This window comes from Empidonax traillii, unplaced genomic scaffold (genome assembly GCF_003031625.1).
Source record: "Empidonax traillii isolate 1590-97213 ecotype Southwest subspecies unplaced genomic scaffold, ASM303162v1 scaffold90:size2128546, whole genome shotgun sequence".
Classification (NCBI taxonomy): domain Eukaryota; kingdom Metazoa; phylum Chordata; class Aves; order Passeriformes; family Tyrannidae; genus Empidonax; species Empidonax traillii.
In genome coordinates, this window is record NW_020955283.1 from 1,210,836 (window position 1) to 1,233,960 (window position 23,125).

Consider the following 23,125-nt stretch of genomic DNA (forward strand, 5'->3'; position numbering starts at 1 on the left):
CTTTAACTTCACGCAAGTGCCACCTTCACAAGATATGGGTAATTATTCAGTGGCTTGAACCTTTATTTTCCAGACCACAGGGAAGAGCGATCAGTATAGATCACTTTAAAAATGCATTTTTCAAAAGAAACATGTACCCACTGGGTACAAAATGTACTGCTTACACATTTAACCCTGACTGCTAAGGACTTCTTAAAATGGGAGAATAAAGAAGACTCACTTTGGTTTGCCATAAATCTCTCTCACCATAATTGCATATGAATCACTTCAGGACAGCACAATTCACAGTGTCATACACAAGAAAAAGTCTCATTTGATGCTTACAAATGGCTTACAGGTTTTGACACTTCATAAAAAAAAAAATTTCATGTTTAGCACAAAATGGAAGTACTCACTGATATCATCCTCGTGATAAATGACAGAGTGGAACGGGAGGTTTCTGTCCTTTATGTATCTCTCTGCTGGCTCAATATAAAAGGTCCCACCATGAGTTTGGATGAATCCTTCAAATTTTCCATCAATAACAGACCCATGAGTAAAACTTCCCTGCTCACCTGTTGAGGGACAAAGTGCATTAGTTTTTTGTTACACTTTTAAAAGCTTTCAGTCTGTGCAAACTTCAAGCATCACACTACCCAGGGTGCTCAGCAGAGCATTAACACAGGATACTTGCCTGTTTAGCCTGATCCTGTACCAGTTGCCAACTGCTAAAAACCTGCATGAATTCCAGGGTAATAAGATACTGGATAACAGCAGAAAGACATTCTGACAGAAGGTTTGTGTCTGATTTTTTTAAGACTGAGATTATTCAGCAGTAAGACACACAGTTATAGTAAAATCATAGTCACTCAGCTCAACACCTTCCTAATCAGGTGCATAAATGTCATGTTTAAAAAGCATATAATGAAGAACTCAAGTAAATATTTTAAAGCTGTTACATATACAGCATGTAATCCTGTAGCCAAACCCGGTCCTTATAAATCCCTTCATACAATTATAAATTAAAAAAAAAAAAACAACAACATAGAATCAGAGCACACATTGAACTTTGAAAACTTTCAAACAAAGATGGCCCTGTATTCAAGACATCCATTTTTCCCTGCAAGCATAAGCTTCTTAAAACTGTAGATAGGTTTAAATATGGCATAGAGTGAATCTGTGTTTGAAACAGTCACAATCTGCAAAAGCACAACTGTCAAAGTTTAATCACTGACAGCTACAACATGAAGCATCTCAAGCCTTTTCCATACAAAGGATGAAAAATTACTCTACTCAAAGACTGGTTACATATTCCTCCATTAAAGAAAGTTCAGAACCACACTATCAAATTATCAGACCTTTACTCATCATTAATCAGCACTAATTCCTAATTTACAATTACCAAGAATTATATAAAGCGTATACACTGTGCTGAAATTTGGAAAAATATCTTGAAGATGTGCCAAACAACTCTTGAGAGAACACCAAAGAGTAAAAGTAGGCTTTGTAGAACAGTCATTTTCAGATATTTTTAAGTTATCTCTAAGTGATCACAGATTTGCTTCAAACAATATTCTACTAGAATGTACATTCATATAATGAACTTATAAGCCACAGATCTTGGGAAATTTCAGAATACTTGGAAAGAAATCTCTTGATCTGAATGCAAATCAAGAACCAAGTGCAAAACAGTTTATTTACTGAACTCTAACTTTGTGGTCTTTATTACAAGTACCAAGTTAGGTTGAATAAGATAATAAAGAGGATTAAAAGAAAATGTAGGGTAAGCCCAGGGAGCAGGTTCACCTGGATCCTTTAATCTGATTCATTAGCAATATGGCAAGAACCAAAAGCTTTTCTGGACAATAAGAAAAAAGGCAAAAAAGTCCCCACACACCCTAAAAGCCCTGTGACCTACTCAGAACACCTGGTAAATTGGTCTGCTAGATGCATACGAAGCCCTAAGTGTGTACACTACTTTTCACAGTTTAAAATAATCACTTCAGGACATCACTAGGAAAGAACTTCAGGAAAACCAAACAGACTGAGGGCCAGAGTAAGTCTTAATCCATCTCTTCTTTTCATCTGCTTTTAATTCTTTAATTCTTCATTTTTAATCAATTTTATCTTTTGTATTTACTGAAATCAGGTATATTGCCCATGATGATGGTAGCTCTATATTCCTTCTATTCCTTTAAACTAAGAATGTATCCGATTTTTTTTCTTTAATGCACACAGCTTTTTCCTTGTTTTTTTTTTAGCTGCAGATTTCTATGAAGAGTATGTTCCTAAGCAGAGTTAAACTTCAAGTTTTATGGATATGAAAATAGAGTTTAACAATAAAGAAAATCTAATCATACAGATTTTCATTGTCTGCATGGATTATTAAAAATCTCCTGTTTAAAATTACTGCACTTTCATCCATTTTAAAGTGTTGCACTTACCATAAATGTGTCCAGTGTAAATATGGGAGGTATCATAATCAATCACTTGGTTCGATATTTCTACTTTAAAGTCATCGCTAAAAAGAGATGTATCTCTCTTCATTCGAAGATTGAATTGTCTAAAGTGAATAAAACAAGATGGTAAATTGGCTTTGAGCTTCAATTACAAGAGCACTAAACAAGGCACTTCTAACCAACAGTTTTGTGCAAACAATTTGCAGACCCTGTAAAATGTATCTGTAGAAAATGTTTATGCTGCACGAGATTTAGACTGGAAGGATTTTCTTAAGCAAGATTATTTAGATGCTTTTGATACAAGCAGCTAAATTTACAAGATTTAAGCCAGAAAACTGGGTTAGACTTACATACATCTAAAATGCTGACATGGACTATATGCCTGTTCCCATTCCTTCAGAAGACACACATGTAGCTTAAGGAAAAAAGCAACTATTTTACTTCACAGTACTTTGAAGCACAAGAAATAAGAACAAGTATCACTTATTTTACTTTCACTGCTGACATTTAAGTCATGTAAATGAAATGTAGGTGAGCTAATTAGTGTTTCAACTGAAATGGGCAACAGCATCTAATAAAAAATACCCAAACTGGTAGAGTTACATGCACAGCTATGTAAACAGCTCCTCTCATTGAATGATCTTGTTCAAATTACAGCACTACGTTCTTTGATGCAAATCCTACTGCTGATCTTTATATGAAACATAATACATTTTGTTTGTATGAAAACAGAAGTTTCATTCATTGAAGCCAAGGAACATAACCGTTTTAAAACGCCTGACATATGAATTCATACCTGTGACAACTGATAGCTTGCATCAGAATTTCATCTGGTATTCTCTTAAATTTTGTATAAACACTCTGCAAATACAGATCAATGAAGTTGTTGAAACTTCAGCCCATTCCAATTTTAGTCTTGATTTACTTCCTATATTTTTCTCTTTCTGCACAATCATGAAACTGAAGGAGTATTATAGCTATGTCACCAATTTGTGACATAAAAAGTAACTGATAAGTTGACTACATCTGTGTCAGTCTTCATCTAAAAAATGTGACTAGTATACCAGTTGTAGAGATGACCTTCACACTGAAAGTTAGTATCCATCTGTGCTAACAGCAAAATAGCCCAGACAAATAAGCACCACAGTGTTGATTAAATCTAATTACTTTCTAGCAATTAGCTGAAGCATACACAAAATACAGCTTCAGTCTTCACTTGTATGTTAAATATGACACCACAGTTATGAGTATTTTGAAACAACTGTACATTAAGATGCAAACTTCAAGAACAACAAAAAAAGCCACGCCTACACTTAAAACCTGGGAGGGGCCGTAGTGACTCATATTGACTATTCTGTAACACAAACAGCATTTCACAATCAAACCATATTTATTATTGCTGTTGCAGTGCCAATAAAGCTTCAAAGCAAGCACTCTCATCTGGCAGTGTGTTAGAGGTATCTATCACAAGATTATGAAATCCTGAGATGTGGTTGGTGGATGGAGAAGGTTAAACCCCAGCAATTCCCTGTCACTGAGGCTTCCTGCCAAGCCAAGCAGTGCTCCTATCATAGTTTCAGTAGAGATGTATTTTATGAGGGAAGATCCTCCTGTTACAAAGGAAGAAACAGTTCACTACAGGTGCACCTGAGTACTGGAGTCACTGAGACACAAAAAATAAGAATTCTTCTTCTTCAAGTTGCCTTTTTACTACCTCTGCCACAACAGTCTTTGCTAACAGAGATGTTCATGAGGAAGAGGAGATAACATGAACAAGCAACTCAGAGAAACATCCTAGGACAGAATGCTGCAAGACTGCACATAGTTCCAGAGTGGGATGGTAGGTGGTGTGGAGACCTGAAGCCACTTTATGTGGTTCTCATGGGGCAGAAGTTAAAAATGAACAGGTAGAAAGAATTAAGAACAGCACTGATAAGAAATTTGAACAACTTCATTCAAGTACTTCCAAAAGCTGTACTCACTTTGGATGTAATACACTGCTCAGGTCAGGATGTTACAGAGATTCGAACTCCCTTTTAGTTGGACATCTCCCTGTGACTGAGTTCTCCAGAGTTACTCCAGGAGGGATCAGACTATAACTGCGTCTGAACTCAAGTTAAATGGAAAGAGTTCCCTGACCCTCTAGAATCCCTTCTCCTGTCTATACTATTTGATGGAAGACTTCCTACTATAAGGAGTCTGTAATTCTGTCTCTGTGATGAACTGAAATATCTACTAATCCCAGCAAGAGCACCCTTTATGGCTAAAACTACTTTTTTCTCATGAAAGAAAAGAGGTATTCTGAAAAAAAACCTCAGTCTATAGAGCACTTTTCTTTCAGAAGTGCAAAAACAATTATTTAAAATTAGATTTGTCTGGTTGTATTCATGTAAGTTTTAAATAAAACAGAGAAGCAGTTGTTTCTAACACTCAACTGCATCAGCAGTTTTCTATGGCTTTGAAGTGCACTGTGGAAGAGAATGCAGGACTTCTCATGTACTAACTCCCACCTATGCCAGCAGGGTGGGGGAAAAAAACAGGACTCAAAGCTAAGGATATACCAAATTTAGCTTAATATAACACCAAGTACAGAGATGAGTGAACTCTAGGTCTCCATTGAGAAGCCATCCAGCGTATCCTCCATTTCCAAGTCACCTCTGTCCTCATCCTCACAGATGAGCAGCACATTGAGCACACGGTGCTGCTGGGCTGCCAGCAGTCATCTAACCACGCTTTAGGGTCAGTCCTGAGCTTTGACTACATGGCCAACACTACAGGACTTGCTCTGGGGAGACAAGGGAATCTCAGTGGAGTCTACAGAAGTTGGGAATGGTTCTTTGTTCTGAGTAGGATACCCTCAAATCAAAATTACCGTGTCACTTCAAAGCATTAGAGGTTTTGTGTGCCAAATAAAAAGTTTCACTAGTTTAAAAATTAGGAAGCCTCTGTTTTTCCTCCTTTAATTTTCACTTTCGTCATACTTTCCACATTGGTACATAAACACTACAAATTCTAACCCATGTTGCTAGTTATCTACTTATTAATAAAAGTGGCTCTATTTACAGGATTAGAGAACTACTTAGAGAGCTATTTCAAATATAAAACAACTCAGTTGTGTTTCACACCAACAGTTAACTATTTGATTTCTTAATTTAGTTAAACTATTAGATAACCTGATCATCCTACAGCTATTTTTAAACAGGTCTTTTCTCAGTCATCCAAACATACTTGATAGGAACAGGATTATGTGCCTGGACTGTTCACCTTCCTAATTATGAAAAATGGACAAATATTCCTTTAGTTCTCTCCCAGCAAAAGAGGGAGTGGGAAACAGAGACAACTTGGGGCTGCAGGGGGGAAGGGAGTGAGGGGTGGAAGAGGAAACAAGCATCTATTCATCTCTACTTCAAATAATTACCAACTTTAACAAATGACCAAACTTTAAACATAAATTCCACTTTTATGACTGTGCAGAGACATCTTAAAGTACTACTGAGAAGTGCCAGTGAAATTAATTGCACTGAAAAGATGCCACTTTATAGGTGAGGAGACTCCAAACTGTAATGATTGATTCAAATAAATGGATAGTTTGCAAGAACCCCTAAAAAATCCAGTTTAACACCCTAATTTCTCAGTAAGAAACTTCCAAAGACCCTACAAAATCCATTTCAGCATCTCATCCAATATAGAAGTCTTCCTAATATTTACTCTAAACTTGTTCAGAGTTAGCATTTCTTCCTCTTTTTTGTAAGGAATATAAGCTAGCCCTATCCTTTTCAAAATGATGCAAAAAAATTGCACATCATTTTTTTTTCCTGGCTTCAATCCAGTAACTTCATGAATTCTTCTGAGGACAGGAGACTCCAGAGAAGTTAAACAAATTTGTCTGTATCATTCCTGAATATGGATTCTAAAGTAGCCACAGTGGAAGAAATTAGAAGCTTCAAATAAGCCTTTTACTAATTACTATTTCTACAGCATGCACTGAGTTGTCAGTGTGAACTCAGCAATTCCCTGGCCTGGCTACACACCAGGCAGGAGATTAACTGATTTCAGAAAAATAATGCCTCTTTTATTTACACACTGCCTTGCAGACCACATTTCACAGCAGTAGTGATTCTATACAATAGAATTCAATCAATTAAGACAAAGTTTTGACCTTGTTACTGTTTTTATCTTACAGGAATCTGAGAACCGATACAGTAACAAGCCATTACTTAGTTACTAAGTGGTTGCTCATTTGGTTGAGGACAGAATTTTGGTAAAACTGTTATATCTATATATATAGAGAGAGAGAGAGAGAGAGAGTTATATAATCTGCTTTGATAATAAACTACATCTTATTCATTAATGATGATACCCTAAAGACTATCAAGAGGTAGATTTTTATTTCTCTCTAGCTTACCTCAGGGAGATGATGTCAGATTTAAAAAGTATGTAACATAGCAACTCAAGTCATAATTAAAGAAGAAATTTAGTTGAGAGCACCACACTGAGCTAAACCCCTGTCCTTTCCCAAGGGCTTGAGTTACATCAATCCTATGCTCTAATCAGAGAAAGTATCTTAAAAGAAAAAAAAAAAAGCTGTTTACATACTGACATTATTTGGTAAAACACACATTAAGGTTTAATGTGCCTAATCTACTATTCCATTTCTTTTTAGTGTGAGTTACCTTCTAAGATTAGTGATTTCACCACAATGGAATGTCCAACTGGACCTTCCCAAAACTGGCAGAAAAAGCTACCCTCAACAGTGCAGAAAAGAGCACTTGATGTTCCCCTTTTCTGTCTTTTCTCCACAAAAAGGCACTTGATGTTCCCCTTTTCTGTCTTTTCTCGGTCAAATTGCTGTCACCAGTGTCAGGCTGAGAGACAGAATCACTCAGTGACCAGAGGAGGTTGTGGAAAAAAAAAACAGGAGAAGAAAAGAAAAAAAGAAAGGAAGTGGAGGAGTTACTCCACAGCTGGAAGAAGTGGCTGGGAAAAGGAAACAGAAGGTGATGGTTTGGCAGCAGTATCGTATCATGTTTGACTTGAGTACAAGGAGAGTCCATTTAGGTTCACAGTCTTTTCTTCTCAGTAGGAATCAGAAAAATCCTTGCATCTGTGCTTCCATGAGCCTCCTCACAAGTCAGGATCTAGAAGATACTGTTCTGCTTGAGGTGCAAGTCTTTTATCCTTACTTTTTTTGTGTAAGAACTCAAAGACTCTTCTCTGAAAAATGGGAGGGGGTCTGTAAATGGAAGGGGATAATAACTTGAGCTCTTCTTTCTAACTGCTTCCACATCAGACATCCCACAATCTAAACTCAGTTCCCACAAGACTCTCAGACTCATTCCAACTCTGAACTATATTAAGTAGAAAGCAGCTTAACAACCTAATAATGGGTTTATACTACCCACAAGTCTGCATGGATTTTTTTTTTTACACTGTTTTTTTTACCTACAATTAAACCCACACAGCATACTCCACCATTTAACTGATAATTCCCATGGTCCTGTTACCTATCAAGAAAACCAATCTTTGAAACAGCACATGATAGGGTCTCCAGGTGTATCATTCTTTCTTTTACCTTCCTAGATGCACATGCAATCATCCTCTAATAAGTCTTTATCTAAACCCCAATCTCTGCAGCATTTTAACACTCAGCAATCCCAGCTGGAACTCTGGCAGCTTATGTTTTTTTACGACTGACACCTCTAAGCCGACACTTGTGGATATTCAGAGATTTCTTTCCTGACCTTCAGAAGTCAGACTTGCTAAGATTGGTATTCCAGCACACTACAGCTGAGGATACAGCCTTCACCCCAAGCCATTTGCCACTCATTATTCTTGATAGACACAGTTGCAAACACATCAGCTGGCTGAGATAACACAAACCACCCAAGGAGGATCACAAGTAGCTACATGTTGGCTAATTTACACTCTGAGAAAGTCAGTCAAGTATCTCTCTGTCCCGAAGAGTATGTTGTACAGATTTTAAAGGCAGAATAGTCTTTAGCCAAGGTTAAGGTTTTTTTTCCCCTTTCAGTAATACCTCTTTGGGAAGTTAAGTGCAGATTCTATCACTTGGATTCCTGTTTATCGAAAAGAACCTTCGCATTGGTATTTACATGAAGTTGACCATTTACATGCAGTGCTATGTTCCAACAAAAGCAACTCATAAAACTGAAACTCATAAAATGCAAGACATCTCACACACAGATCCAGCCCCTAAAATGTTGTAGTTTCATTTAATTTAAAAAAGTGTAAGAACTCAGATCCCTGCTTCCCAATTCTCTGCAAGATAAAACTGCTTTACCTACAATCACCAACACAAGGTGGGTTTGGTTTTGGTGAGATTTTTTGGGGGGTTTCAGGTTTTTTTTGACAAAACAGGTGTAGAAAATAAGACCTGATTCACAGGTCTCTTCCTGGCAAGTTATTTGTCAAGGTACATAACTTCAAAGGTACAACAGATAGGTAACAATTGAAGAATTGTCACAGCTGTGAATAACTCTGAAAACACTACAGCAAGAACTAAAGAGATCTATTTTTCTATTTTTAAATTCAGGACAGCCTAAAATGAATTGCAGTTAGTGAACCCTGCAAAAAATCCCCTAAGTAAAACTCATGAAAATAAATCTAGTTCACAAAAGCCAACCAGCCAGTCTTATTTGATGACCACTAAACCAACCTATTTAAGGAGTTAGTCTGTTTAGGAGTGTGTTAAAGTGCACATGAAACAGGAAGAGACACAACATATACTTTCAGATTAGCCCAGTAACACTGAATCTGCTCTATGTTCAGACAGGCTCATGGAGCAGAGAAGACACAGCCATTTCAGGAATTGAGCACTATGCTGTATGCACAGTTTAAAAAGTATCTTCATTAAATGGCATAAAAAGAGCAACTAGTGTTTAATAAAACCTTGAACTTGACAATATGAAGTCCTCCTCAACCCAAGAGTAACCAGCTCTGTTACTTCAGTCCATCTCAGCATGGCAGTGAGCTCAGAATGTCACCTTTGATATCCAACTTATCAAATAGTATTTCTGTGCAGGTATCTTCGTTGGTTTTCATAACCCAGTCAAATACAGCCAACAACTATCTTATTTAAACACAAACATTTAACAGCTCTGAATAACGAAGGCAATAAGAAGCATTATAGATTACTAGAGAACCCAGAACAAACAAAGCCACTCAGACTTAATTAAAAACTCTGAAATTTAGTGGTCCACAGTTTTCCTATTATATGTGGATCATGTATAGACCACATATTCCCATAAACATGTCTGAACATAACTCACAGTATCTTTTAAAAAATAAAATTTTAGGTAAAATAGGATGGAAAAACATAGCTAAATTGCAAGACATCTGAAAGAAGTTCTCAGCATATCTTTAATTTAGTAATAAGCAGTGTTATCATGTGTTCAAGTACCACTTGAAAATTCAACTGTGCACTCAAGTTGTGTGGGCAACGTTCCCAAGCTAGAGTCATCAACTAATCCACGAGGAGCACAAGTGGGTGTGGATGGACAATTAACAGGGCAAATCAAGCAAAAAATTAGAAAGCATAAGCTATTAGAAATGCATTAAATAAAAAGCTGACTGAAAATAGAGTTAAACACTACATAGATATACTTATTTCCCCCTTTCTGGATGCATCAGGGTCTCATGAATTTACCGTTTTGTCATTAGGTAACAAAATATAGTTAGAACATCAGATGTCATCCAAGTTTTTCAAGCTCTGTCCTCAGAACGAAATCACTGTGAAGTATTTGGCTTATTTCTGACATTCTACAGTTCAGAAGAATAAAGTTTAAGACATTCTACAATTAATATATTGCAAATGTTTATTCCAGCTTCTCTGCCTGGGAAGGGCTGTCTCCAGGAGTGAACAAGTCCAAGCACATGTTTTGTGACTAAGTCACAACTGAGTATAAAATACAACATCAGTTTTAGTGATGTCCCAACTTCCTTTTCAAAACACTGACATTACCCTGACATGCAAAACAAAGTTACTCCATATTAAATTGCTTCACTGTATTTCGAGTTGGTGCCAAAGGCACTGCTCTTCTATGAATCAATACATGTGTTGTTGGGGGGGGGGGGGGGGGCCTGTCTGTGTTGTGTTTTGCTTTTGGGTTGTTGGGTTTTGTGGGTTTTTTTGTGGGGTGGGCTCAAAAATTATGTTATATTAACCAAGTTCCTGGTATTAACACTGTGCATTCATTAACTTTGTGTGAGCCTTCCCTGGACTCAAAGGGCACCTTAAATTAACTCACACTAAAACACTCAATATAAACTGACAGGTGGAAGAGCTATGATGCATAAAACAGGATTGTTTTAAACCTTCATATTCCTTCCAACCTGAAGCATTTTAGAAATGAGCACATTTTACACCACTGGTGAAACAGTAATGCCAACTAATGCTAAGTTTCAGCAATCTGAACCGTCCTATTAAGTTGGTGTTTTAGCACTGAATAGTGTGGTTGGTTCAGTCTACTTCATTACATCTGCATAACAAGTAGTATTTTATATTACCAAATAACAATAATTTTGAAAAATTTCTGTTCTTAGCAGTATATCTGTGACATCTAACTTTCAGATGAAGTTTAAATAGAGCAGCGTTTCTTAGTGATGACAAATTATACATCCATTTGTAGAATTACTGGGTCTGATGTGAGAAAAGGTAGCTTTGGGTTTAATTCCATCATTTCAGTATCTATTTCATTATTAAACTATAATGGTTAAATGGTCACTTTAACTTGGTATAAATATATAATATTTTAAACTGTGATTTATTTTTTCCTTATTCAACAAAAGGGCAGTATGAGATACAGTTCTTAAATCCAAACAGTCTACCAAAAAGAACAGATGCTACTTACACAATCCTAAAATACTTGTAGCTGTCAGCCTTTTTCTGGACAATGAAACTAAGTTTGATAAATGCTAAGCTGGATATGCCAGCACTGCCACTGAAAAAGGCTGGTATTGCATCCTCCCTCTCACCTCTGTTGCTTAGTTCTGCCCGCTTTCTTCTTACAGCAAGTTTGCCTATGTACTGAATGGAAGCATGAATTAATCTGGCTGAGAAATAAGCAGTCAAATCACTTTCCCATCTTGACTGGCCATGTGACCAACCAGTGCATCCTCTGGCACGCACGGAAAGATTAAAGTTTGGAGAGTTCCAACTGGTCCCAGAGATATAATGTAAGAACTGCTGCAGCCCAGCCAGCTCCACTTGCTGCTGGCAGTAAATATTAGGACAGCTTCCCCATTGGCTTCCTGGCTACAAAAGGCAGCCATTTCATTAGAACCCAAATCAAAACACAAGACTATAATTTCAGTACCCATAAGTAGCGGTTGCTTAGTATCCTTATTAAGTAAGGAGATGCAAGTTGGACAGCTGGGTGCCAGAAAACCATCTTAAAGTTGGTTAAAACCAAGTCTTAACCAACCGTTTGGTATAAGGCCATTCAAAACATCAAGTGTAAGTTTTCAGAATCTCAAACCTCATGTTGACTGAGCGCCTTCAAGTTTCATCACCTGTATTTAAATAACACAGCACAGAGTCCATGGCCTGGATCTAAATGATTAAAGTATTTTGCAAAAGCTTTATTTTCTACCTTCACACAAGGTAATTAGAGTACTCGATAGAAAGGTTTTAATTTTGCCACAAGTGATGACACAAATCAGTTATTCACAATAAACTAGTTGCAACTGCAAAAAGCCAATCCTATTTATACACTGCTGCACACCCTCAAAGCTAACAAACAGGTTCTGTGAAGTAAAACACAATTCACTTGATCCTTCCTAATTCATATTTAAAGCAAAATGAAAATATTTTGTACGAAGACACCCAAACTGATTAATAGGAACTTCTGGACTAAATTTACAGCCTGCCCTACTCTCTCTTTGGCAGAAAGCGTTAGATTGGCAATAACCAAAATCCTAAATCATGGAGCAGTCTGACCTTACAGTCAGTTTCCAATCAGCCTCCTCAGGTAATGATGGATTTGTGCCTCAGAGTACAGGGATTTAGAATCAATTCCACACAAATACCAACGCTTCATGAGTAATAGTAGCTGTTATCAAAATATTTATAAACCTGATTGTCTAACATCTGATGTCACTGAGATCTGTGAAGTAAGAGGGGAAATTTTTTAGATCTCATTATCGTGGGTGCAGCACCATTTTTATGCAATAAGGATTTTCACCTTAACACCACAGATAGAACACATTGGTTAAGCTAAGAGCTCTGTTTCACAGAAAATTATCATGGGATCTTTACCAATGACAAGATGAACCTTCTCAAGTGGACTGAAATGTGGACTGCTCCCAGAAAGAATGGTCTCATCCTCCTTGTATCACCCCTTCAAGTCATAATGATTTTTCTTTCCAAACAATTTTCAGCTGGATTAGTTCCCAGTTCCTTGCATGGCTTTAAGAGTAGCAGTGCTAGCCCAAGGATGATGCTGGGAATGCAGTCAGGCCTGTTCCTCTCTGCAGTAGTGCACACTTTGGTAAGCCTGAATTAACCACCAGCCTGCAGCTTAAAAGTGGCAGCATTAGACTGAAACTTAACTTCACTGCCTTGCAACCTTGCTGGAGGTTTACACTGTGAGGAGCCTCTGATTCATTTCCAGTCTGCAGTCTTGTTTATTAGAACAATTTCATAGGGAAGACTAGAGGCTGCCTGCAAAGTTACAGCAGAGACAGCAGCACTATGACTCCTCTTTATACAACAAAATTCCCTGGACTAAAAATCACACACAAAAACATGGTTTTAAAGACAGGGCTTAAAATTTATGATTTGGGTTGCAGTACTAGAGCAGCTAGAAATACCACCCTAATGCTAACCTTGTGGGAGGAGGCACTGAAATTCAGCCATTACATCATAAACCTCCAGTAACAACACTTCATTCCCCGAAGAAATCACAGGCTGGCACAGAAGCAAAACACTTATTCATAAAACAATATTCCAAGCAGATTCAGGAGATCTGGTTTTACATTGGCTCTGTCAAACTGCCTATGTTTCCACATATGGCTAACGATTATTTATGAAGTTCTAAATACTTAAATTGTAACTGAAATAATTAGAAAACCAAGGGAATTACACAGTCCTAAAATATATTAAGACAGTGGTGCTGCAAAGGAGGGAGTCAAAGAAACAAAGATACAGACAAAAATACTTTAACTTTCTTCCTGTTTCTCCTCAGTCATACAAAAAGCAGGCAATTCTAAATTAGAAAGAGATCTTCCCAAGTGAACCCTACAAAATACACATAATTTGTCACACTAAATATCTAACTTTTGTACTGGATCTTACATGTTCAATTGAAGGCAAAGAAACAGCAATTCTAACAGCAATTGTCTTTCCCCATGTCAAATAATTACTAAATTCCACAATAGCACAAGAACAGATAACACCAGTACAAACACTGAACAGTTTTTTTGGCTTATTTTGCAATTTGAAGTTCTCCTTTTTCTGAATTAAATCTCCTCAAGCTATTTGGCATAATTTTTGAAACAAACAAACAAAACCCCCAAAATAAAACAAACAAACAAAACAAAAAACAAAACCCAAAGCTGCATTATAAACTCAGAATCAATTATCACTCTGTTCCCAGTATGATTCCATTGTTTAAGCTTCAAAGTGCTTTAAGAGTTACCATCAAAAGTCTGAATGTGTGATTACAAGCAACAATTTCATACTTATACTGGACATGAGAGCAAATACTCCACAGAATTGTAAACTGCAATTCAGTGTACTCTAGCTAATGTTATTTTGATGACTGTATTTGACCCTTTACACTTCACTATAATTAAAAACATATGAATAAAATATTTAAAACAAATAAAATACCTTTTAAAATCTCACTAACCTTCCATGAGCGTGAAAATCCAGGCGCAAGAACTGCTCTTCATGGGTTACTGCTCTTTTGGCACGCTGGTGTTTTTGGTGTAACAAATCCACATCATAGGACAGGCCTTCATAGTGTCTAATGTACTTATTTAGAGGATTTCCATACTGGCCTGAAAGAGAGATACAGGTAAGGTTTGGCATATCTGAGACATTACTAAGGTTATAACCACATCCCCAGGCATGGCAGATCCGTGGTGCAAAACACTGGCCGATGAGAACCCAAATTCCACGTTATATCCATTTTAAGACTTCAGATTCATTCTATTCCGTCCCAGACTGGATGCACATCTGCAGGTACAAGCGCATCAGCTGGACCTTGGAAGCATCTTCCACTTGAATTTCAATCAAAACAAGTGTAGTTCTTCTACCCCAAAACTACCCCACAATGCAAACCACATCACTGTACACAGGAACGCTTGAGAGTGTTACAGAAATGAACTCCTGATTCCAAATGAGAAGTACAACAGCTGAACATCCTTCTCCTAGTCCCCTAGAATTCTGCTTACTTCACTGTACAGTCAATGACACCACAATCTACTCAGAATGTTTATATTCTCCATGCAAAATATCCAGGAAAATTAAGAGCAAGTCGTGCCATGAAGCAAGACATTTTCTATGACATGGAATGTTCTGCCACACAGAAAAGTTTTATTAAAATGCATCTCCGGAGATGTAGATTCACTTTGGGGTGTTTTGGACATTTCCTTCTAGGTTAATACTTATAACTCACGATAAGAGTTTATAACAGGAAACGGGGAAGACTTTGACCCTCCTATCCTGATGGAGGAAGAGACATACAGAACTAACCAGAGGTACTGACTAAGACCCAAAACACCTAAAATACAACTTGTGGAGTAAAGCACAAGAACCCTGAATTGTCCAAGAAAAAAAACCAGCGATATCAGAATCAGTTTAACCTCAGACCAACCTGTATGTGAGAGTTCTCAGAGACTACGTGTGATATTTTTCTTCAGATATTTAAAAAACAACTAAGTAAATCAATACTTCCAAATGCAGTGCTTGCATTTAGCAGCAATGTACACAAGACAATGCTGCCATATCTTTTTAAAATTCAAGTAATGCTATTCTGCAGATAAATCACATTCAGATTTCCCCACAGTACCACAGGCTTCTGCAAATGTTGACTCTTCATCATTAACTGCAAATACAGTCCACTAACAAAACTCCATCCTAATTTTCTCTCACTCTTAGTCTCAAAATACAAGTCCATTCTCACCCAGCTTTCCAGAAAGGAAAGTGTGTCTTAGATGTCCTAAACTTTTAAAATGTGTGATTCAAGCCAGTTATATGAATTCTAATCCAAATAAGACACAGGACCATTGCAAAGTCTTAGTAACCCGAAGGAGCTTTGAGGATGCAAGATGTGGTCCCCGTCTGATGTTTCTCTAATTGCTTCCAACATAGTCCCACAAAATGGAGCGCAAATATCTCTTGTAGCCCAAGAACTTCCATAAGCCAAACCAGTTAAGCCTGAGACCATCCACAAGATAACATGAGCCTAACTACAGATACATGCTTTCCAACTCCAGGTATAAGACCCAAAAGTGTCAACAAAGCAAACAAGCTTCAAAATTAACTGATAAGACTCAAATTTTTAACTGTTAAATGAACATAATCTAGAATACAATATTAACAACTTGTTTCAAGAACTTGATCAAATCTAGGGAGTTAGTATGCTGCAGAACATGTAAACTTCTGTGCTCCAGAATTAACTTAAACTTTTCTGTGGTAGGAAGCTTTTAATAATGCACTCCTTTTACTATTACAGACCATTTTTCTTCTCAGTATTGCAAGATACACTTTGAACAACTTTAGGCACCAAACAATGTTTTGAAGCATGACAACTTACTGAAAACCCAGTAACACTTGGGACCTGATCCAAGTCTCATGACCTTGAAGGATGAGAGACTGCATTTAACTGAGTCACAAAGAATAGTTTTTAAGTGCTAACTACTGCGACAGGACAGCAAAAGACTATTGACATTAGAAAGTCTTATAACTGTTCTCTCTGCCAAGCAAAAGCAGAGAAGGTTTTGAGCAAAACCCTTTTTTTCCTAACAAAAAATGTACACATGCTCTGTGATCACACAGGGAAACAATGCTACTTCTTTTCCCTTTCTCCAAAACTTAAAAAACTCTTCAAGTTTTCAGTTCTCTCCTCGCAAACACTTAACACCAACACTCCTGTTGCCCTCTTCTTGCTTAACCAGAGCAGGCTCTTAACACCTACAGTATTGTGGCTTTTCCAAAAAGAGACTTCAGACAGGGTTGGAATCAAGGCTTCAACTTACTTTCACTTCCAGAAGTAGCTGTGACATTAATGTTGCTACAGTTGCAAAGTCTGCAACTGATACATAATGTCCTTCTAATAAAACCAGCTACTTATCAAAAAGATTATCTTCCTCACAAAGGCAGCTTAATAAGTAGCTCAACCTTGATAACACAGGAATCTACAGAATCCTGTAGTAAAAGTTTATTACACTGGAAAGAAGACTTCACTGAGGTGCACGAGGCAGGTACCGCTGGAGCTCCAGTTCCTGTGGTTCGAGATTCTGTATGAAAAAGCAAGAAGTCTATCCCAGGTTCTGGAAGCAGTGCACCCCAAGATATCATTATGAGAGCATACACAGATCTCAACCTCTCTTACAAACTACTGCTGTTGTTTTCTTGTAAACGAAAAACTAGGGGTTTGGGGGTTGGGTTTTATTTCATAGAGACCGTGAGACAAAGATCTTTTCAAACAAGGATACAATCAGGGAGCCTGCAATAGGAAACACCAAACCACGAACATCTAAACGTAGTCTAAGGGAACAGCTCTACAAATTACATGTGTCATGTTGTCATCAACCAACCAAAGACAGCATGATGCCTTTCCAGGCAATCTAGTGGAATAAGCCAACATTACCCTTCACCTAAACACTAAGCCAGCAGACAGAAACCCTTTAGGATACAGACATGGAGAGTGACAACTGGATGGCTTTTGAACCTGACAGCATAGTCTTCTAAAGAGTTGCTATACTAGATGTGGCATTTCCTATGACAAATTCCCTTCAGGAATGAATCTTTATTCTCATGGGCTTAGAACTAAACACAAGGAACGACTTTAAACAGAATCAGGCAGAGCATTTAGGCAAACATCTCAATGTGACAGCCCCTGTGAAAGATTTTTGTGTATGAGGATATACAACTCCTCAGTATCCCTAGAGAGCTGGGAAGAAAGGTATCTACAGTTGTTGTTCTGAACAAACACAAATCCCACTGGACAGGCACAGAGTCTGAGGCACATATTCTCACCTTCTGACTGAGCAGATGCAAAGGGTAAAATGTATTATCCATGTGATTTTAGCTATAAGCTTCCTGGCACACCCTGAGCATCTACATGTAACAGCTGTTTTGAAAAGTTACTGTGATGGAGAGGAGTTCCTGATAAGTGGAAGACAAATGCCATCCCCATCTTCAAGGGGAAGATTCTGGAGGAAATCCTTATAGAAGCAAACTCCATAGTCAAAAAGATGACTACCAATAAACAGTGCTGAAAGTTTACCAATGTAAACATATAAACATCTATTAATTTTATATATGTGTGTGTGTGTGTGTAAAAGATTACAACATTTAACTTCTCATATAAGGATAAATCAAGCATGCACAGTTCTAAAAGGCGAAGTTTACATTAAACTACTCAGATTAAGACTTGTATGAAAAATGAAAGTAGTTCAAACACAACTCAAGTTTGTTAATGGGGGGGGGAAGCACAGAATACGACTTGATAGAGTATCAAAAATTGTTCAGCAGCCAACTCACCAGACAAGTCTTCTTACTGCAAGCATCATCACTGATCTGCAGATTTGAAATGCCAGCATATAACAAATATCTTGTAGAGAATTATTATTATAATTTTAATTAAGATAATCAAAGCAAGATTTACATCAAGTTGTTTTCAATGTAGAGTTTTTACCTATCTGAAAACTAATTCCTTTACATGGGATATTAAAGAGTGCACATTGCATTTGGATTTAGCACTCCTGTGCCTAAGTCTATAGCAAGCCAGAAATCCTACCATAAACCTCCTGACTTGAACTACACTGAAGAATTTATTCAGACTGTAGTTTCATAACTGCAGCAGAAGGGCAAGGCCCTGCTGCCCTTTCACATTTGCTCCATTTCATTCTTCCCTTGCACTGGCACTAAAACTGAGTCAGCTGAAAAATGTTGTCCCTCTTCTGGTCAAGTTAATTTTTGGTGGAAGAAAAACATGTAACCAAGAAGTCAAGTCAGGATCATTTCCCTTCACCGAAAGCTCACACTTGGGGCACGGTTTGACAGTACAGCACCCGCAGTGTAAGCAGATGTCTGCTGCTTTTTTTACCTTCTTCCTCTCCACCCTGTTCAAGTCCCAGCTCTTCTTCCTCACTGGGCTGGGTCTGCACAATAAACCAGCAGAAGTCTCACATCTGATAGGAAATGATAATTTCTTTCTTTGAACTGGCTCCTCATGCCAGAAGGAGAGGTGGGACAGCATGGCCAGGGCAGGACCACCAGAGAACAGTAACTCAGTACAGTGACTGCCACACTGCAAAACTGAACCTTTTGATCTTCTAGAAGTATAAATAAGCTGCAGTCTGAGGTTTTTGGGCAACAGTATTTCAAAGTTACTGTCTAAACACCTGATTTTATTTACTTTTAATTACTATAGGCATTTCTGAAACAACCATCTGACAGCTGTCTTTAGTAGACACTGTCTCCCCCAGACATACAAAACTCATAATGTTTTTATCTTAAACCCCAAATAAATGCTGAAGGCTGAGTGCTGCCATGTTAATGAAGGCTCGTGTTCTTCTCAATTTATAGTAAGGATGCAAACTAAATCACTCAGATGCTGATAGCTTATAAATGCCTTCTCACAACTCCCCCATGTGTCCAGAATAAAACAGAATTTCTCTCATCCTCACTGGGAAATACATAGTTCAATATCCAGCAGCACCAGACACTAAGATACAACTCAGAAATCCTAGCAACACAGAAGAGTGTGTTGTACCAGTGAAAACAAGCTATTTATCATAAATTTGCAATGATGGGGTTTTTTTAGGTCTCAGTAGTTCCCTTTTGTGTTTTCTATTCCCCTTTCCTTTTTTTTTTAATGACCCTCGGGTAGAAGGAGAGGTTTTATTAGTTGTTTCCATTCCTCTAAGAACATAATTATATGTGGATAATTAAGTACTGGTTAATATACCTGCATGCATCTACATCACATGCAGCAAAGCACGCTACTGAAAGTTGCCAGTAACATTGTTCAAACTACTTAGCACTTTATATACACCAAAATTATAAAAGATCCCTTAAGCCAAGCAATTCCAGGGGTATTGGGGAAAACACTGATATTCAACTTTCACAAAAGAATTCTTAAAATTCAAGATACATATATCTTATCTCAAATAGACACCATATACTAGAAGGTAAATTCTACCTTTCCCCTATTACTAAAAAAAACAAAGTAAATTGTGTGGCTTTGCCTTCTTATACTGTTGAAACTGTGTTCAAAGTGACCTACTGGACCACTGGTTTTATGATGGTAATTTTTATGTAGTGGAAGCAAAGAAAAAGACTTGTAAGAGAACCCCAAAAGTGATCTAACACCAAAAATGGCTCAATCATGTTTCTGGGCCCCTTAGGCCAAGTTTCTGCAACTTCTCTGTTTTAACCATACATATATACCATTCAAAAAGCTACAAAGCAGCCTAAGACAGACACTGCAGCACATTTCATTTAAAGAACAAAATAAACTACAAGAGAAAACACTGTTTTCAAACAAACTCAAGAGATTTCACTAACATTTTGCCATAAATAAACTGCCCAAGTTATGCTGCACCTTATTTTAAATGTTGATTTTGTGACTCATACCTAACTGTGAGCTGAAGTTACAATTGGTTCTGCTAATCTATACCTTTATATCTAAAGACTAATACAATAGAGTGTGTACTGTGCCTGCAGAGTATACAGGCACAAAGGCTTGTGTAATTCTGAAAGAGTTCAAAGTCAGGTATCCTGTAAAAATATTCCAATCTTAGACAAAACACACAGAAAAGTAATTTTTTAAAAAGTGCAGATTAATGAAATTTTCAAAACTAGTGCTATTTAATACTACATGGCTTAAAATCAGACAACTTTACAGACAAGTATAACTTAGCTTCAAGATCTTTGTAAAGTTAATGAGTACAAGATGCACCACATACAAACAAAACAGGTAAATTGTTGGGCTTTTTCAATTCTTTCCAGTTTGCACTGCTCTCACAGTAATTTTGTTACAAACTTTTTGTTATGAACTTGCCCTTTCCAAACAGATATTAATGCCTGCCTAGAAGGCATGCAAATGAAGAACTCTATGTTCCAGTAAGTAAAAACATTTACAGTATTAAGAAACTCTAGAAATGTGAACAAATAAAATAGACCATTCTAATCTTAAAAAGCCATTTTAATTTAATATAGAATTATGGCAAATCTTTCATAATTATGTTCAGACTTTTATAAAAAAAATTCCCTAGGATATTTTGGAGATGTGTATTGGCCATTATGTCTAGATTTTTACCCAGTATTATTAATCTTTCTTTAAAGATTTCCCTGCACTGCTAAACACCAAGAAGGCATGTACTTCTGTTACCTGCTAGTGAGGTGTGCTTCCTAATGCCCAGAAATGTTGAAGGTGGCCATTCTTCTCTCAAAGAAAAAAATTACCAGGAATTTCTGAAGTAAAATACCTTCCACGAACTTTCTATATATCCCGAATACTGTACTTCATGTGTTTACTAAGATTTTAAGGCATAACTGCCTGCCTAGAACTGAACAGTGAAAACAACCCTCACAACTGGTTAATGAATCATTTTGAATTAATTCTGTGCCAGCACCGTTTAGTTCAGAAAACAAAGAGGCGCTGAAAGTGTGCCAATAATGAAGACTGAAATATTTCAATAGTTTACAAGAATTTGTGAAGGAAAACTCAGCCTTTAGTGTAACCACCCCTCATACAAATAACGGGATAGCTTCTGACCATGTACATCCCCTTGCTTTTTATCCCACAGCTTAACCACAAGTACAACCTACTGGAGTTTTCTTATACTTGGATGCTACTTTTTGAGAACTTGTAAAAGACCAGGATGCAGGGTTAGTTTCTTTGTTAATAAGCCCATGCGTACTCTCGATGTGCACAGATGCAGAGCCCAGATAGACCGGAGAGGTGCCAAACGAAACAGAGGAAGTCGGTCTTTATCAGCTGTTCCACCCCATACTTCTCTAGAAACACCCTCGCAAGTCCACCCTTTCCCATGTCTGTTCTTTGTACAAAACCGAAACTATTTCCCTGCTATGACTCGACCAATTAAACATTACCAGGCGCGGTGGAGAAACCACCCTCCCGGCTCCCTAAAGCTGGAAAACAACTCACAACGGGATAACGGGATAACGAGACAGTTACACGTCCCCCACAGACACAGCCGTGCTTCCCTCCGGCCTGAGAGACGGGGGACCCTCGCTGAAGGCACGGCCACACTTAAATACAAGACGAGCCGGTTTTTTTCCCGAAGCCGAACTTTCCGCCCGCACGGGCTTCCTGGTGTCGGGGACGGGGAAGCAGCCGCCGGGAAGGGACCGGGCAGCGGCCACCGGGTCCGCGCGGGGAGTCCCGGGGGAGGGAAGCACCGCCGAGGGCCGTAGGGAGAAGGGCCGGGGTAGAGAGGAGAGTAGGGGAGAGAGGAGAGGGAGCCCGGCGGGGAAGGTCCCGGGGAAGGCCGGGGGCGCCGGGCGGGCCCCGCGGCGAGGCCGGGGCGGGATGAGCGGCGAGCGGAGCGGGGACAGCCCGGCCCAGCCGCGGCCCTGCCGCCGGGGCGCCCCGGACAGCGGGGCCCGCCGCCCCCGGCCCCGGAGAGCGGGGCGAGGGAGAGAGCGAAGGAAAAAAGAAGAGAGGGAGGGAGACGGCCCCGAGCCAGGGCCCCGCGAGGCCGGGCGGCTCCTCACCTCCGGCGCCCGCCGCGCAGGAGCACAGCAGGATTATCGTCCCCGCCAGATCCATCTCCGCCGGCCGCAGGCCCCGCCGCCGCCGCCACCACCGCCTACCCACGGCACATCCGCCCCAGCCGGCGCCGGGATGGGGAGGGGCGAGCCGGGCACCTCCCTCCGCTTTGTCCCCCGCCGCTCCAGAGGACTGCTCCCGCCCACGGGTCGGCCGCGGATCGGCCGGGCTGTGCTGGGCTGGGCCGGGCCGAGCTGTGCTGGGCAGCTCTCCCGCGGCGCTGTCCCCGCTCGCTCCGTTCCGTTCCACTCCGCTCCCCGAGCTCCCGATCCCGCCCCGCTCCCTCCGCCCGCGCGCGCGCCCGACGCGGCCGGGGGCGGAGCCGCGGGACACGCCCAGAGCGCGCGCCTCACCCCGCCCCCCGCGCGAAGGGAGGTGCCGGGCCCGGAAAGGGGCGGGGTTAGAGGGACCCGTCCATCCCGCTCGAAAGGGACACGCCTCCCGGGGGGCGGGGCCTCCCCGGCCGCTTCCGCCGCGCCCCGGGACGGGGAATTTGGGTCCTTCTGAAGTGTAAACAACTCGGATGGGCTGGTCTCCGTTATCTCCCTGACCACGTTCATGTCTTTCCTTGCAGAAACTAATTTGATATTAGTGTTTTATTTTGGTTTCCTTTCTCCCCTTACCACACAGACGCTTTTCCTTGCAGAAATTAATTTAGCGTTTTATTCTGTTTTCCTTAACCCGCTTATCAGATAC

General features: G+C 39.3%; 1 protein-coding gene across 2 annotated transcripts in view; it reads right to left on the minus strand.

Annotated features, from left to right (window-relative positions):
• The window catches only part of ADAM10 (ADAM metallopeptidase domain 10), a 45,448-nt gene that overhangs the window by 21,341 nt on the left and 982 nt on the right, over positions 1-23,125 (minus strand). The window contains exons 1-4 of one of the 2 annotated variants that reach the window (XM_027881522.1): positions 22,375-22,646; positions 14,309-14,459; positions 2,424-2,542; positions 396-554 (exon numbers count right to left, since the gene is read on the minus strand). In XM_027881522.1, coding sequence (XP_027737323.1) covers positions 396-554; positions 2,424-2,542; positions 14,309-14,459; positions 22,375-22,429 — 484 coding nt within the window. In that variant the 5' untranslated portion in view covers positions 22,430-22,646. Of the gene's footprint in view, positions 1-395; positions 555-2,423; positions 2,543-14,308; positions 14,460-22,374; positions 22,647-23,125 lie in introns of those variants that run through there. The other variant, XM_027881523.1, reaches the window with a different exon arrangement.